Consider the following 16,535-nt stretch of genomic DNA (forward strand, 5'->3'; position numbering starts at 1 on the left):
GTTTCCACTAATCCTAATGCTACCAAACGTAAACTCACCCTCCGACATGTCGGACATGGCCTCCTGCAGCAGAATTATGTCCTGAAAGTCCTTGCCGCTGAGCCTGGTGGCCAGGAGGCCACTGCAGGCGGCGCTCGAGATGAGCTCGACGGTGGTCAGCGGCGACGTGGAGATGGTGGCCAGCAGCGAGGAGCTGCCGCTGGCGCTGTTCCCGCTGCTACTGCCGCTGCTGCCGCTGCTCAGGCTGTGCAGGGAGGCGGACTTGACCAGCTGGCCAACCTTCTGGTTGCCGCCCGTCTTCTGGGTGGCCTTCAGAGTCCTCGCAAGGCTCTTGGCGGGCGACGTGGAGGTGGATTTGTTGAGGAACCTGCTCGCCGTCGCTGCACTGGCTCCCTTGGAACCACTGGTACCGGACTTGGCGTTGGAGATGCAATGGGAGCTGCTGCTGCTGTTGCTACTGCTGCTGCTGCAGCTGCTCAGGCTGCTGCTGATGGACTTCTTCGAGGAGTTGGAACTGACGGAGGACGCGGGCGAGGCCGACGACGAACTGTGGCCCAGGATGGCCGCCTGCTGCTGATGTTGCTGGAGTGTATTTGTATTGCTGGCGCCGAGCTTGGTGTCAATGGTTATGGGTATGACACTGGTGGCCACCAGTTGGTGATGCTTCTGCTGGACCAGCTGATGGTTGTGCTGATGATGATGATGGTGCTGCTGCTGCTTGCTGGCTGCTCCTCCTCCGCCGGCTGAGACCTGGAACCAGCTGGGAAAGTTGCCCTTGAGCGTGTCAATTAGATCCTGATCGAGCGTTAAACGCCACGATGCAGGTCCGCCGTCCACGCTTTGCGTAGACTCTGCAAAAAGGCAAATAAAACCAAATACATGAGAACTTGTTTGAAAAATATAAAAATAATTAAACAAAAGATGTTTATATTAGCATTCTGTTCTTTTATCAACATATCAACTATATTTATAATACAATATTCATAATGATTGATTGCCTTGGGATATTGTCGTGTTTATATTTGGCTATAACAAATATACAATTCAAATACGCTGTTAAAGTCATATTTAATATGTCCTTTACAATAAAAAAACCAAGGACTTTGTTCTGAATAGCTTTTTATGCAAACAATGCATAATTTATTATAATAAATTTATTGCATTTTTAGCTTAACCAATATATTTAAAATAATTCAAAAACTATAATTAAATTTGGTAGATAAAATAGTGAACTATTGCAATGGCGAGTCTGTAGTTAAAGCCCACCCCATTTTTAATAGCTAAAGCCAACCCAATTCATTAATTTTCAATGGTTTAAAACGCAGTGTTAATTTGATTTTCCATTTTCCTCATTATCCGTTCTCTCTTTTCCCACCCACACTCACATTTATTTATTTTAATGTGGCTTTGCGATGATGTTTCTGTTGTTGCCGTTGATGTGGCCACTTGTGTGCTAGTTATTTATGCTAAACACTGCCAAGTAACCTAGTTTGTTGGCCCAATCCCCCCACACTCTGCTCGACCACCCCCGCATAGAAAACATAGCAAAGCGCGTACTTGGTATTTATTTTTCAAATTCTTTTCTATTTGCCGCACTGGGGGGCTCTGGTTTTCAGTGTGCCTGAGATTTTGTGGCCACTTTTTGGCTTGGGAATTGCCCGACAGCAATACGTAGATTATAAATGTATAATTGCAATTTGCCGAATCACTGGGCGCACTGCTGCACTTACTCGTAACTGGTGGCGACAGTAATGCGAATGCGAACTGCAAATGGCGAAATTGCGCCGAAAATCTTGGCAAACGGCGGCATTGCATCATGCGAAAGCGACATTCCCAGACACGCCTCAGATTATGCAATATTCGGCAATATCTGGCGACTATTTTCAACACGATCGTCGGTTAAAAATAAGTCCCATCCCAGCATAATGGCCAAAATCTCTTTGCTGACTGACATGCACTTGTCAAATGTCCTTCTATTTCTGGCACTAATTTCTGTTTCTGTTTTTGTTTCCTTTTCCTTTGATTGTGTTATTTTCGGGGAGCTTAAAAGGGTTTGTGCTTACATTGTCGTTGCCCGAATTTGGATATTTTTAGAGAGTTTAGAGAGAACTCATCGCAATTGTCGCATTTAGGTCGCCTCCAAATATCTTTCGCTAACACTGCGTGGGCCGGAAAACTGTCACACTTTCAGCATTTTTTTTCCTGCCTTCCGCTCGACCGTCCTGTTTGTTTATCTAAACTAAATTTAAAATTGCTACGCAAATAAATGGATAACTGTGCCGAGCGCTGCATTTGCATTCGCTGCGACATTTATTGGTCGTTAAGAAGAGCGCCAGAGCAAAAGAAAAGCAGCAGGAAAGACGGCAGCATCAGCAACAGGCTAGCTAGCAAACAAACAAACAAAACAAACATACCAGCCAGCCATACACGTAAAAAAAATATAGGCAATTTTTAGCCAAAGATATATTATACATTTTTTAAGGAAACTATATTTCTGCTCTCTCTATTAACAGATTATAATTATTTGGGTAGGATCAACAAAATAACCTAAATCGCCACTGTAAAAATGTGTATAATAAAGGTTTATTCTCTCTTGTATTTAAAGAAAAAGTAATTTTGGAATAGTTGTTGATGAAAATAGTTTTTTTTTAGTTTCAGTAAATGGTCAATATTACTTTGAATCAAAATATTTGCTTCTAGAACCTTTTACAATTTTGTTGTTCGATTGAGTGAAGCTTACATAAAGTACACAAATTTTTTCCTGTGTACTTTTGATGCCTGCCCCAATCTTTGCGTTTGGGCTTGCCTGTGTGCGGTGGCGCGACATGTTGTCCACACGCAGGCACATGGTTTCGAGATGAACGGTCGGCGGACGAGGGACCACCAAAGCCATTGCCAAATTCTATTTTCGCGCCAGCAGCCAGCGAATGCAAGTGGTTTCTCTTGGCCAAGACGTCGCCACCCCCTGCTCGCCAGGGAGTCTCCTCCGTCCTTCACCCTTCACCCCACTGCCCACCGCTCACTGCCCTTCGCCCCGCTCACTCGCCTCCTTGGCCATTACAATTTGTCAACGGGGCGTATGCGCAATGCTGCTGCCGAGGCAATGACAAAACAATTGAATTGACAAAGGAACCGAGAGTGAAAAGGAAACCGTTGCTTCAAAGCGAAAATTAATGAATCGGAAAGAACAATTGAACAGGCGAGAAATTGCCCAGAATTAGTTGGCTTAAAATATTTCAACTAAAATAGAAAAAACAATTGCGGAATTGGCCATTAGCTCGAAATAAACTAGACACAAGTTTTGTAATACTTAAAAGTGAACAAAAAGTCATAGAACTAACATTAGCAACCACCTTCAATGTTTTAAAAATACTTATAATGTTTCTAAAGGAATTAATTATAATAGAAAGTATTTTAAGTACTATTAAAATTACAACCCTTACATCACATGTTAAGTATAATTGATTTAAGTTTATTATAGATTTAATTTCAAACTTTCCCAAATTCTTATTCCATTCCATTCCACTTGTTGCCATTATGGAAATTATAATCAAAGGAGAGCATACAGGCAAACCCCTTGATGAATCAATAAATAAAACAAATACACACTCAACAATTTTCCAGAGATGTTGACAAAACTATAACCTTGAGCGGGAAAACTATATATACACAGACACACACAGACAAATAGTGGAGCCCAGCCAGCCGGAACAGTTGAAAAATAAAGGACTCTGGCCCGGGCACTTAGTTTGATTTCATGGCCAGGAAGAGAGTCCTTCATGGCCAAAACTAATCATTCAGGGCGGAGAGGAAGTTGCGGCGGAAGTTGTAGCCCAGTTTTCCGTAGCCACAGAAGTGTGTGGGTGTGTGTGTGTGTGGTAGTTTGGCATGCTTACTTCAGAGTAAACATCAATTATGTATGCTGTGTGCCAGCAGCCATACACGAATCAACGCGCCGCAAAGTATGCTACATTGAGGTTGCCCCATGTGTGTGCGAGTGTGCGTGTGCGCGAGTGTGTCTGTGTTGGCCAACTTCCTTTTGGCAAGACGGGAAACAGGATGCTGTTAACGTTACAATTCGACATAATCGATGCTTGTCGTACGAGGCTCGCATTTAACCTGGCAATTTGTCTGCGGCTGCATAAACATTAACTTTCATTTGCAGTTTATCTTCCGAACCGCGCAATAAATAAAAATGTGAGCAAAATAAATTGATCCTTGAAATTCATTACCGTACACGAAAGTGGTTATAATTCTATTCAAAAGAAATCTTTAGTTTAGGTTATTTTAATAAAAACTAATCTGAGATAACTAAGCTTGACTGACTAAATATGCACTAAAATATACATTTATTTTACAATTAAATTAATAAACAAAACATCAGTATTTGTTTTCTTTTGTACGAGTTGATGACTATTATTTTTAAATTCATTTAATAGCAAGCATACCCGAATTATGTTTTCATTAAACAAACATAATATTCATACCACATTAGACATAATTTAACTAAAAATTTAACCAAGTAAATGCCAGTGCAGTTTATGATCAAAATTATCATCTTATCAACAACGGAACTAAAGATTTTCATAGTCCCAGGTTTAATTCCTTAATAAATCAAGGTCATATCTTTCCTAACAAAAACAATTTTACAAATTGCAATTAACCAATTACCCAGTGGATATCTATTTAAAAAATTCATATTTTGTGTGTCTTATCAAGTGAGTCATCGCCTACAAGAAGCAGTTGCATATAAATTATTTGAAACGTGCTACCTGATGATTTTTGCACCTCGAATCGTGACCACTGCGATTGTTTATTGTTTCGATTTAGCGAAAACAATCTGCGAGATGCGACGTTTACATATTCATTTGAATGCCAATAACAGCTGCAGTGGCAACATCGCTGACAGCTTCGACAAGCGAGGATTATGCAAGCGCCATGAATCCCAAAAAAAAAAAAAAATACGAAAAACTGAACCGAAACGAAAAAAAGAACCCCCAAAAAAAGGAAGGAAAATCAAATGGATCCGTGGGGGAAACATCGGAGCAATAACAAACAGAAAATTGCTTGCCATGTGTCGCTGGGTGGGTGTATAATGTATAATGTACATGTATATGGGGCTGCAAATTGAAACGTATATTTGTAAACAATACGCAGACGTCATAGACAAAACTCATTTAAATGGGAAAAACATCCAGCAACAACATTTCAGCGGAAAATACTAGTACCAACGATCACTAGCAGCACAAATTAAAAGTGTAGTACACCACAGCCAAGAAGCTGAGTCGATCGTTTAAATGCACTGGGAAAAAATGATTTGTTTTATAATGGAAATCAGATCCACACAAAGATTTATTTATTAGCTATTTAATAAAGTGGCTAGAAACAAAAACCATAACTAACTTTAATTCTAGTGCATTTTCCAGACGAACATACATTTTTTTAATGATTTAATTCTAAATTTCAGATATAAGAACTATCTTTAAAAAATAACACTTTATTCTTTGTGAATAAACGGCTGAACGAGCGCTCATCCGATTTGGTCATAATAGTGAAAACTTGTTTTTCAACTTGCCAGCCGAACCAAAGATAAATACAATATATAATAAAACAATCTATGGCGAACGTTATTTTATAGTTTTTAATATGCATAAAGTGGTTTTGCCTTTTTGGTGAAGCTTTGCCTGAAATTTCGCATGTTATCGCAACTTGACAAGTGTCAGGTAGCTGGCAACAACAACCAAACAACCAAACAACATGAACAACAATAACAAATTTCAGGAGCAATATCATCGGACAAATCAACCAAACATCTACTCGAACTGGCATTGAAATTGGAAATATTATTTTGGTCGAATCAGTTACTTTTTTTTGGGCTTCTGGCCTTATCAATGGAATGAGTCATGGTAAAATTCGGTTTATGTGGGGGATTTAGTTTTTAGTTTCTGTTCAACATGTAACAATACATGTTAGAGGGTTTATCTTATAAACGGTTTGTTTTATTACAATTTTGTTCGAGATTTTTAACAGTTCAGTCTTTTTTAAAGACTTTAGCTGGAATATAAAATTTATTATCACAACTTTCAATAGATTTTATAAGCTCAAGTGCTTTGGCTATCGCTTTGGCTTAGTTATTATTGATTAGTTTGTTTTGTTTTTGTTTAGTCGATGTAGATATGCGCTTTATGAACTTTAACATGTTTTAAGTTTTTTTAGTTAGTTAAAGGTCATCTTATTCAGTTGCCAGTATTCTACTCAACTTCTCCTTTTCTTTTATTATTAAACTCTGAATTTAATTTCTACATTTCTCTGAGAAATTCAGGATCCAAATTCATTTATAAGTGACAAGCTTTTTAATTGATTTTAATGCTTGAATGCATTTTAAGTAAATTCATTTTGTGCAACACAATTTCACACCTGTCAGTAGATTCAACGCGTTCGTGTGGCTTCTTATCACTTTAACTTATTTATTCTTGGACATTTTGCTTTGTTTTTGTGTAGTTTGCGGCCTTAGTTAAGTTTCAAAAGCACTGGCATATCGGGACGGTAAACAAAAACCCACGATAACACAAATCGTTAACTGATTCATTAAGCCATTATCAGTATATGTATAGAAACGCTTCTGAAATCGCGTCCGGCGTGTTGAGAGCAACCCGGCAAACTGAATATGAACAAAAATAAAAAAAGTCAAACTGGTCGAGCGGCTAATGTTTTGGGGGCGCTGTTCGATTGTGGAAATGGCCAAGTGACGTTTACCTGGCCAACTGACTGAGTGACACAGGTGGGCGTCATCGACTTAACTGGCATTATGTGACGAGCTCTCTCTCACTCTTTAAACTAAAGTTCTGCGCTGCACAGAAAGAAACTGAGTGTTCTTTTGATTTAAAAAAAATTAAAATTAATTCATTTTCTGTCAAATAAACTTTTAAATGTTGGAATATTACAAAATAAAATTGCGACTACATCTGTACTTTATGTACTACTTTATATGGGAAAATAATCCACTTTTGGCTGAAATTTGGATAAATATTAAATATTGTTTTTTATCAGCTTTTCGATCTGGATTTTGTAAAAGGGTCTTTAAATAAGATGAAATGCTATATTCGAACACTTTTGAATTTATACCTATAGTTTTTTATCAGAAAAAAATCTAAAAACAAAATCATACCCCTGTATCATAAGATCAGTCACATAAAACTATACTTTTCAATCTGCATTTAAGGTATATTTTGAAGTCTCCACTTTTGACCAGGTAGAAAGAAATGATATTAAGCTGCGTGTGCTGACATATTTGCGATTCATTGCGTTGATTGTGTCGACAGTGGCTCCTTCTCAGAAACAATGGCTGCTAATAAGCGCCAAGCGCGCAGTGCAACTGAAACTGAAATTGAATTAAAGCTGTTTTGTTCAACTGTTGCATGCAAATGAGTGGCGGCAACGTCGTCCTCAATGCCTGCGGTTTTCATGCAGTTGTTGCTGATGAGCTGATGTTGCTGCTGGTGCTGTTGCTGCTGGTGCTGCTGATGATGTTGCTGCTGGGCGACGTTCTCTGCTACCTGAACCAAACAATTGCTCGACAGCAAAAGTCAATTGGGCAGGCACACACGCAACAACACACACTCAGTGCACACCACACCCCACACACCCAAAAAGCAGGCTCTCGGCTGCTGTCGGACATGTTTTGCATACAAAGACCCCACTGACGTTGACTGGTCTTTTATGTAGCTGCATGCGTGAGATGCGTGTGTGCACTGAGAGAAATTATGGAAACGAGGATCAAGGAAATTTTCTAAAAAATAAAATGCTTAGAAGTTGACACAGGAATTTTTCTCTGATAAATTAATGCCTCATTTCAATTTACTTTAAAACTTAGTTTTGCAATCCTCTATGTATTTTTCTAAGCTTTCTTTCCAACTCTTTCTAAAATCCAAATAGCACTGCCTGGAAAACAATTTCAATTTGTAATTAAACATTTTTTTCTAAAGTGTACTTGTGCGGCTGCCACAGGATGCACTTGCAGGATTGTAACACTTGAGCACACAATGGGCAGTGGTCAGTTGTGCATTTTTGCCCAGCACACTGGACTGATTGAATTGAAAGTTAATTAGAGAATGAGAGACAGGTGTGATGGTCGAAAATGTTGGGAAAGTGTGAGCATTCTTCACAGACTTATTCAGTGTAGCCTATTTAAAAGAGTTCCGCCTACCAAAATAAGTATAAATAGACCCAAAACGACCGTGTTTTTCGTAAGGGTGTGGCCGTCTGTGTGGGTAGTGTCCTCAATTAAAATTAATTATGCCCAAACGATACGCTCAATAAAATTTAATTTGCGAAAATATGAGCCAAGAAAATGAGCCACATAGGAAAATGTGACATTTAAGTGCCGGGGGCCACCGTCCACAAACTATTCCCCAAACAACAAACATACACAGTCGGGTCTAATAATTGAAATTGAATTTTCAATGATAGCACGGCGAGGGCCCAACGATATTTGCATATATATCCACCCCCATGAGCAGAGATTTTCGGCAAACTATTTATATTCAAGAAGGCTTCCTTGGTTCTTTTGGCAACTGCAGCTGGCTTTCTTTTTAATTATTTGGTTTAATTTTGTGGCAAAGCTGTATTACAGCCACTGGAACATATACCCTGTACAAGATCTAAATTGTTCCCACAAAATACCTTAATTTTATTTTATCTCCCTACTAGTTTTAACCAGTTTACCGAAAAAAAAGGCATTCAACAGTTTCTCCAGATCCACACAACCACTTCTGATTTTATCAAATCTAAGCAAAGTCGTATTAAAAATTAATAAAATTAAAAGTGTAAAATGCACAAATACACACGACTTTTGGCCATGTTGCGTGCCAAGTGGAAAATATTTCGCAAGTTTTTCTACACATTATTGTGTGAAAAATACTATATATATAGTATATATATACGTATAAATTCGGACGCAGGCAAGCTGCTTGTGTGTTATGTTTAGTTTTGTACATTCAATTTGCCATTGTTGTTGCCTTCTATTCTATTGTTGCCGGCAAAACAAAATAAAACAACAGAAAATGGTAGAAAGAGCGAAAAAAACAAGACATAATAAGCAGGCAAGAAAAAAAAAAATGAAAAAAGAAGCATAAAGGAGATGAAAATGAACATTTTTTGGCAAACAATTCAGGGCTAAATATTTTCATTGTGTTGTTGTGTTTTTATCACAACAGCATAGGTTCGTATCCAAGCGGCAACAGGAAAAATCTAGATAAAATCATCAAGATTCTAGCAATTTAAAGTCTCACATTGTTTATGTGCGAATCATCTGATATTTTTGGTAGGTATCGTTGTCTTCTTCCTGATGGTAGTTAATTTGTAGGAAGAAAAGGGATTTGTGTTTTTAAATAGCGTCTAAGATCGCAGAGTTAAGCTACACTTAATTATTAAACAGTTCAGAAGTTTTCGTCTTTGAATAATGTACTTTAAATATTTAATGACTAAACAAGCTATAATTTTATTTAATATCAAAAAGTTTTGTGACTATACCTTAATCCTCAGAAACTTTTATGAAAACTTGAAGTAACACCCAAACCATCGAACCTTTTCGCAGTTTTCCTTGAGACGTCGCCAAGTTATTAGTTAAATATTCAGCGCTAAGGCAAGGTAAAGTTTGTTTAGTTCAAAGGGTTTTGGTTGGAGGTTTTTGGGGTTTGGTTTTGGGCTTTGGGCTTTCGGCCTGCACACACAGACACGCGCACACATTTAATTGCAAAAATGCTTAATTATGCATGAAACATTGAACATACGCAGTCGGAGAGAGATGAATTATTCATGGCAAAATGGAGAAATCGTGGATCGGCTTTTCTCTCTCTCCGATTAAACAGCGCGCGTTGCTAAAACAAACAAACAAACAGCATAAGCAGCAATATTTTGCAGCTCCTAATGACGTACGTCGCTCTTTCCAGACGGCAAACAAGAAAAAATCAACACGAAAATTGGGAAAACTTTTGCCCGTGCAATTTGCACGTCAACATTTTCCCCAAACACCCGAAAGTAATACTAATGGCAGGCACAACAATAATTTTGGCAGCACTGACGGTCAAGTTTGTGTTGTGATATTATAAAGAAGCCTCCAGTCGGTCATACCCTTCCTCCAAATCGGCCAAATCGAGGACATTCGATTTGGGAACGAGGTGAGAAATGATTGGACAAGGCCCTCGCTAACTTGGGTATATAGTAAGTACAGGTGAAATTCCCTAATTTCGTTATTAAAAATAAAAATTTTATTTTTATCAATGTCTTAGCTTCAACACTTTTTTGTTTTTTAACAACTATTTTAAAAATGTATAGTTATCGCTAATAAAATCATCAAGTTTATTTTAATTTATTCACTATATATATAAAAATAAAACTTTAATTTGTGTATGACAAAAACCGGTGACCTTCTCAAGATTTTAATATAATAAATTATCAAAATAAATTATCAAACAGTTCAAACCCTTACAGAGTATATTATACTTTCAGTCAAAAGTTTGGAACGCAGTGAAGAGCGCATTGGATTAAACTTTGCAATAATTATAACTTCGTTGTTTCTTAATATATTTCTAGTTATTACCTACTTAAAAGCTTTAAAAAATAATAATTTAATCCTTTGGATTTGCTCATGCAAGCTTTACCGTGCCCGAAACTAAACATAAATTTCCACTCACTCTCGAATGGATTCCAATCGTTTGGCCAGAAAGGAAACTCACCTGCAACGATACAAAATGAGAAGACAATAATTAGCAAGAAAGGCAAGGAATACAGACGCATGTAATTTGTCTAGTCAGAATCAGAATCAGAATCGGAGGAAAAACGATTTTCTTTTGCGGACCGGTGAGCATGTGAGTGTGTGGGTTGTCAACCGATTGCGCATACGCCGCGTTGGTCAACGCACTTTCCAAGGCTGCCAAAAAAACACGAAAGCAGCTGCAGCTCGCTAGCCCCTAATCATAATTTTTGATCTACAAATTAATTAGCACTCGCACGAGTGTGATTGCAATTTATTGGACACCAATTGAGATGAAAACGAGTACTTTCATTCATAAACATTGCAAAATACGAATACTAGTGCGGGCAAAAACCAAAAAAAAAAAGAAGGACCTCAATTTATTAATTGCTAGCAAATGTTGGGCGTGTGTTGCAAGAGTTTCTGCGATTGCCATTGCAATTATTTCGTCATGTTCGCGTCGCCGCGAAAGTTCAAAGTTGCAAAATCTTTAGAACATAAAAGTTTTTCGCACGTTCCGCACATTGTGCAAAGGGGGGAAGGAAAATTCAAGGGGCTGTCACTGGGTAGAGAATTATTCATGGCGCATGTTTCAACGGTTTGGCAATAACCCCCCGCCTCTCGAGCGCCGAAATAAATAATTGCAAATATTATTGGCCACTCAGCGCATGCCAACACAATAAGGACCATAAAAATAGCCAGTGAAATTTTGCAGTTCGCATAGTTTCGCAATAAGTCGACGGCGGGCGATGACTCAAAACTGCAAGCCCAAAAATTCAAGCCATAAAAAAAACGATGTGTGTGTGGGAAATTATGCATTATTTTGGCATGGCCGCATCTTCTCCTCACGGGATGATGAACTGCGATCTGACGGGTTGAGGTTGAGGTGGTCTAGTTGGTCGCCGTTTTGGTGGGCTGGTCAATTGGCAGGACTCTAGAGTCTCGAGTAAATTAGCCGAGCGATTCGAAACTATTTCAAGGCCCCAAAGGCCAAAACAAATCAATTTGAAACACAATATTCTGTTCTGACAGTGATTAAACTAAAATAATCAAATTATTCTAAATTATCGCAGACGGGCAGTAAACCAAAGTGTTTGTACTCATAGTACTTAAACGTTTAATTAAGCTGTAAAATATTCTTTATATGTTTTCGGCTGCCAAAAAGCATTTAAGTGATACTAAGCGCACTTAAAACAAAAACTATTTCCCACAAAGCTATGTGAAATACAAAACTTTGACAATTTTAAGATTTGATAAATGCTGTAGTAAATTTTATTCTATACTAATAAAAGAAACAGTTCACATAACCTCGTGTTAATTGCAAAAAAATAAGTAGGGACATAAATTTTAATTTTTAATTAGAGGTTTTCTATGATAATAAATGCATGTTCAGATTAATTCTATCTAAAACTAATACTTTTAAAGTTAATTTGCATATGAAAATTCAATAGTTTAGGTTTTCTCCCAGATAAGAAAATGTAAAGAAAAACACAATAGCGATAAAAGTTTAAAATAATTACCAATTTTTAATTAAATTTTAGTTAAGGCTTTTACAAGCATTTAAATCTATTTAAAATTTGTAAAATCTACTATTTTATACATAAATGTGATGATTTATTTTTTATAATTTTAAAATCAATAGTTGGTTAACTTAAGAATGAATACATAAATATTTGTTCGTCTGTGTTTTTAAGCAAGGTAGACTATTAACCATTTCCTGTTGCTCACTTCTTAAAGGTTTTCCAGGTCGGTCCTGGCTAATTGCACCCCATTTATTTAGTGGAAATGCAACTGCAGATGCAGCCACCACAAGGCAACCACCCACAACCACCCACCTGGTGGTGTGGCAAACTGTTGCTAGGCGGGCGGCTGTGTTTTTGACCGCCAGCTGCCCACTGGCAGCCAAAAGCAGGCGCAGCGCCAATGCAGCAAACCAAAACCGCACGTCACTCGCACATACAGTCATGGGCATTACAATAGCTATTAAGGGGAAAAGCAAAAACACTTCTTGGCAGGCGGTGTCGTGTGCTACGGGTCATTTCGACTGAATTATGTGACTGCATTTTGGGGGACACAGAGAAATGGGAATTTCTGCACCAGTCCATGCGAAACGTGGAACACATTCGATTACAATAATCACATCGGAAATTCCATTGTGAATTATTTAAAACTGTTTTCGTACATGTTTTTGGCCATGAACAAAAATCTATAGAATACTTTGTATACTGGCCGGATTAAATGCGGTGATGCATGGTGCGGCAATTGAGATTTAATTAAAAACTTAGTGGGGCAGCAACAGCAGCACAGCGCACACTTTGATTTATGATTTAAGCCAAATAGTTTTAAAGCGCCGGCGGCGAGGTATAAATTCTACTTTATTTTACATTTTAAATTTCCCGTAATAACAAAAATGATGTATAGAAAATAATCATAATTTTCACACTTGAAAGAGCGACACAAGACGACGACGCCCAGTCGTCCCGCGGCCTGTGCATTATTTCTTAATTAAATTTATTAATTGCACACAACACGAGCCGACGGCCGTACAACGGGGCGTATGCGCAACGTTCGCCCCCGCAAAGCGATGGAAATGAAAATTAAGAGTGAGTAAGAGAGCGCGGAAAAGCGGGAAAGGCGAGAGCAAGGAAAGCAAAATAAAAGCCATTCGAATGATTCATTTACGTGCCGAAAACTTAATTGTGCTAGCAGGTAATCCGCTTGCCGATGACGCCAAAGGCTGAGTGGACAAAAAATAACATAATAATGATTAAAAACCATCTAAGCAGAGCTAACCAAAAATGGTAATACAAATTACCGATTTTCTTTTGATTAAGGAATTTTAAATTAATCAGAGCAATTTAAATAAGCAATTTATGGTATTTAGATTTGATTTATTGCTCATCCTTTCAGTATTCGTAATTGAAATTACTCAGGAAAAGGATAGTAGATTTCATTTAATTCTCATTTTATTGATGCAAATTAAAAATGAATTTTATGGCGATCAACAAAGGAATAATAAGTGGTCAAACAATTTAGTTAAAATTCTTGCGTTTTTCGCACGTCACTAGGGGTTTTTCACGATATTTTTGAATGACTGCAAGCACCACACGAGCATCCAAAACAGCAGCTGTCAGGCCAAGAATATCGCCGTCATTTGGATCTGTCACAATTGCGAACTCTGGGGCATTTGTCACCCACTCACCTTTGCCCCGCGCGAATTCCCCCGAAAAGCTCAACAAACAATTAGAAGCAAGTAGAGCAGCGCAGATATTTAAAATGTGTCATATTCGGCCAAAATAAATACAAACACTTTGTTTCTGTTTCACAAATATTTCAGCTATTTTGGTCTAAGCAAACAAAAGACCAGCGGGACATTGAGTTGAGTATCTATTCGAAAATTAATTAGGTTCAGTAAAGCAAGGAATGCTGATGAAAAAGAAATCACGAGGGGCGAAAGGGGGTTGAAACGAAGGTCCTTGGCCGAATGCTTTCCATGACAGTTGTCGACTTAATTCAATTAATTAGATGACATTTTTTGAATGCACCAAATTCAGAGCCCCAAAGCTCTGCAGCGGAAAAGTGTGGAAAATAAGCAAATATTTTGCAATTAGAAAAATATCTTTGTTAACTAGGGGGAATCTCTGCACTGCAAGTAAAAGTTGAACTCTCTTTTTGACATTAAAAATAAATAAATAAATAATATATTCGGTATTCAAATTCTATCATAATTATTTTAAAACATTTCATTACTAAATTTTAAACATGTAGCAATAATTTTTTTCTGTGCCATATCCAACCAAAGCAAAGTAATTGCCTTTGAAATGCATGCATTTAATTTAACCACATTTAATTCAGCTCTGCAAACTTTTCAATTTAACTTTTGTGAATTTTTCGGAAAATATTCTGTTGCATAATTTGTATTGTGTACATACTTTTTCCATTTGCAACGTCTCGTTTTAACTTTTGCCTTTGATTCGCCCCTCCCTTTTTTTTTGTGATCCACCCAGCGCCGAAATTTCTCTTTTTCGCCCGCTTAGAGCAAACATTTGCATAATTTAAGTTTGATGTGGAAAGTTACGTGTTTGCCTGGGAAATGACAACAAGCTGGCTGGGTGAACTCAACGCTTCAATGGGCAAACAGGTGCACCAGGTTAAGAGCCACCCACGGAAAACGCCACCCAACTGCAACATTGTAGGATGAAAAATTGAGAGCTTAGCGGCATTTGCTTGCAATGTTGCCAGGAAAAACCACCTAAATCAGGAGCAACCTTGTCGATTCGCGGCTACAGGTGTTTGTTGCTGCTGCATGTGTATGTACATTAAGATATACTAGAAAATTCAAGAGTAGTTTCTGCTCAGTGAAAACTATAGCAGTGGGCGTTCAAAAAATCCATGCAAATGTTTTTCGAAAATAAAATTTAATTTCTTTTAATATTTTTTAGTAAGCTAAATAAAGAACTGTAACTTTTAAAATAACTTTTAAACTTTTTAAAAATATATATTGCAATTCTTGATACGAAATCTTTTTTAGGAAAATCATACAAAATGATGTTAATTTTTATGAATTGCTAGAATTTTGTCAAAAATTGTAGACATTTGTTTGGCAATTTTCGCTGGCGGTTTTGGATCTGTAGTTTGTGCTGTTGTTCAGTTTTTGGTAATCTGTCTGATTATTTAACTTGCGCTAAATACAAATATTTAGAAAATATTTTGTGGCAATTTTTATGTTATTTTTCTTGGCATCTCGGCTATTTGGATATTTTCCCTCTCCACCGCCAAAAGAATGAGGGTCATTAAGATACATATACAGCGGACAAATTCTGATTGTTATACATTCTATCTATGTGGTGAGCATTATTCTTTCTAATTTATTCGACTTGGGCTTTAAGGCGAGTGATAATTATAACTTAATGCTCAAGTAGAGGTCGAAATGGGGATGTCTAGGAAGTCGTGAAAAATTGGAACACGGGGCCATGAAACCGCATTTCATTAGATAACACCCACCCAAAATGACTGCCTGAATTGTACTGATAATTTGCAAATACCGGCCGGCAAAGCTAAAAATATCAAACACACAAACATGAAAAAAAAAAAGCACAAAACTAAACACTTAACAGTCGGAGGCGTTGAGTGCCGAACATTTGTGCAAAAAGTGATTAATAAATTTTGGGCTTTTCACAATAAAACAACAAAACATGTCATACCAACAGCTGCTTAAATTTAAAAAAAAAAAAATGTATTGCCAAACAAAATTATCAAACAAATGATGACTCAGCTTATGTGGATCAAAGTAATTTTAAACACTTTACATATGAACATTTTATAATTTTTTTTACATAAAAAACAAGATGAAAAATAAACATCAATTTACATTTTTCATATTAGAAAACATTTTTATCTTCAGTTTAAAAAGAAAAATTAATATTGACTAGGCTTGTATACCTTATGGAATTTTGTACATAATTCAAAGATGTTTCTTCTTTGTTGTTGCGTACTTATTTCGCAAAAAAAGGTGCAGCTCCTCATTAAATCAGCTAATTTTCCATTAAGCTGAAAACATCATCCAATTTACCAGCCATCAAATTCATAAATTATAAACATCGCCTGCACCGAAAATAAATATCTCAATTAAGAAGCGGGTGAATGTGAAACATGCCTAAAATCGCAATAAATAAACCAAACAGCCAGAAATAAATGGAATTGTCGCTAAAGAAATTCGCACCACAACCGAGGCGAACAAAGTGCAGCGCCATCTGACACATGAAGCAAATTAAGAGCACCA

At 37.3% G+C, this 16,535-nt stretch overlaps 1 protein-coding gene across 3 annotated transcripts in view; it reads right to left on the reverse strand.

Annotated features, from left to right (window-relative positions):
- The window catches only part of LOC108043470 (myocardin-related transcription factor B), a 44,133-nt gene that overhangs the window by 12,010 nt on the left and 15,588 nt on the right, over positions 1–16,535 (reverse strand). For 2 of the 3 annotated variants that reach the window (XM_044458281.1, XM_044458280.1), the window contains exons 2-3: positions 10,695–10,736; positions 39–851 (exon numbers count right to left, since the gene is read on the reverse strand). In XM_044458281.1, the coding sequence (XP_044314216.1) occupies positions 39–851; positions 10,695–10,736 (855 nt within the window). The remainder of the gene's footprint in view (positions 1–38; positions 852–10,694; positions 10,737–16,535) is intronic. The other variant, XM_044458282.1, reaches the window with a different exon arrangement.

This window comes from Drosophila rhopaloa, unplaced genomic scaffold (assembly GCF_018152115.1).
Source record: "Drosophila rhopaloa isolate 14029-0021.01 unplaced genomic scaffold, ASM1815211v1 contig_163, whole genome shotgun sequence".
NCBI lineage: Eukaryota > Metazoa > Arthropoda > Insecta > Diptera > Drosophilidae > Drosophila > Drosophila rhopaloa.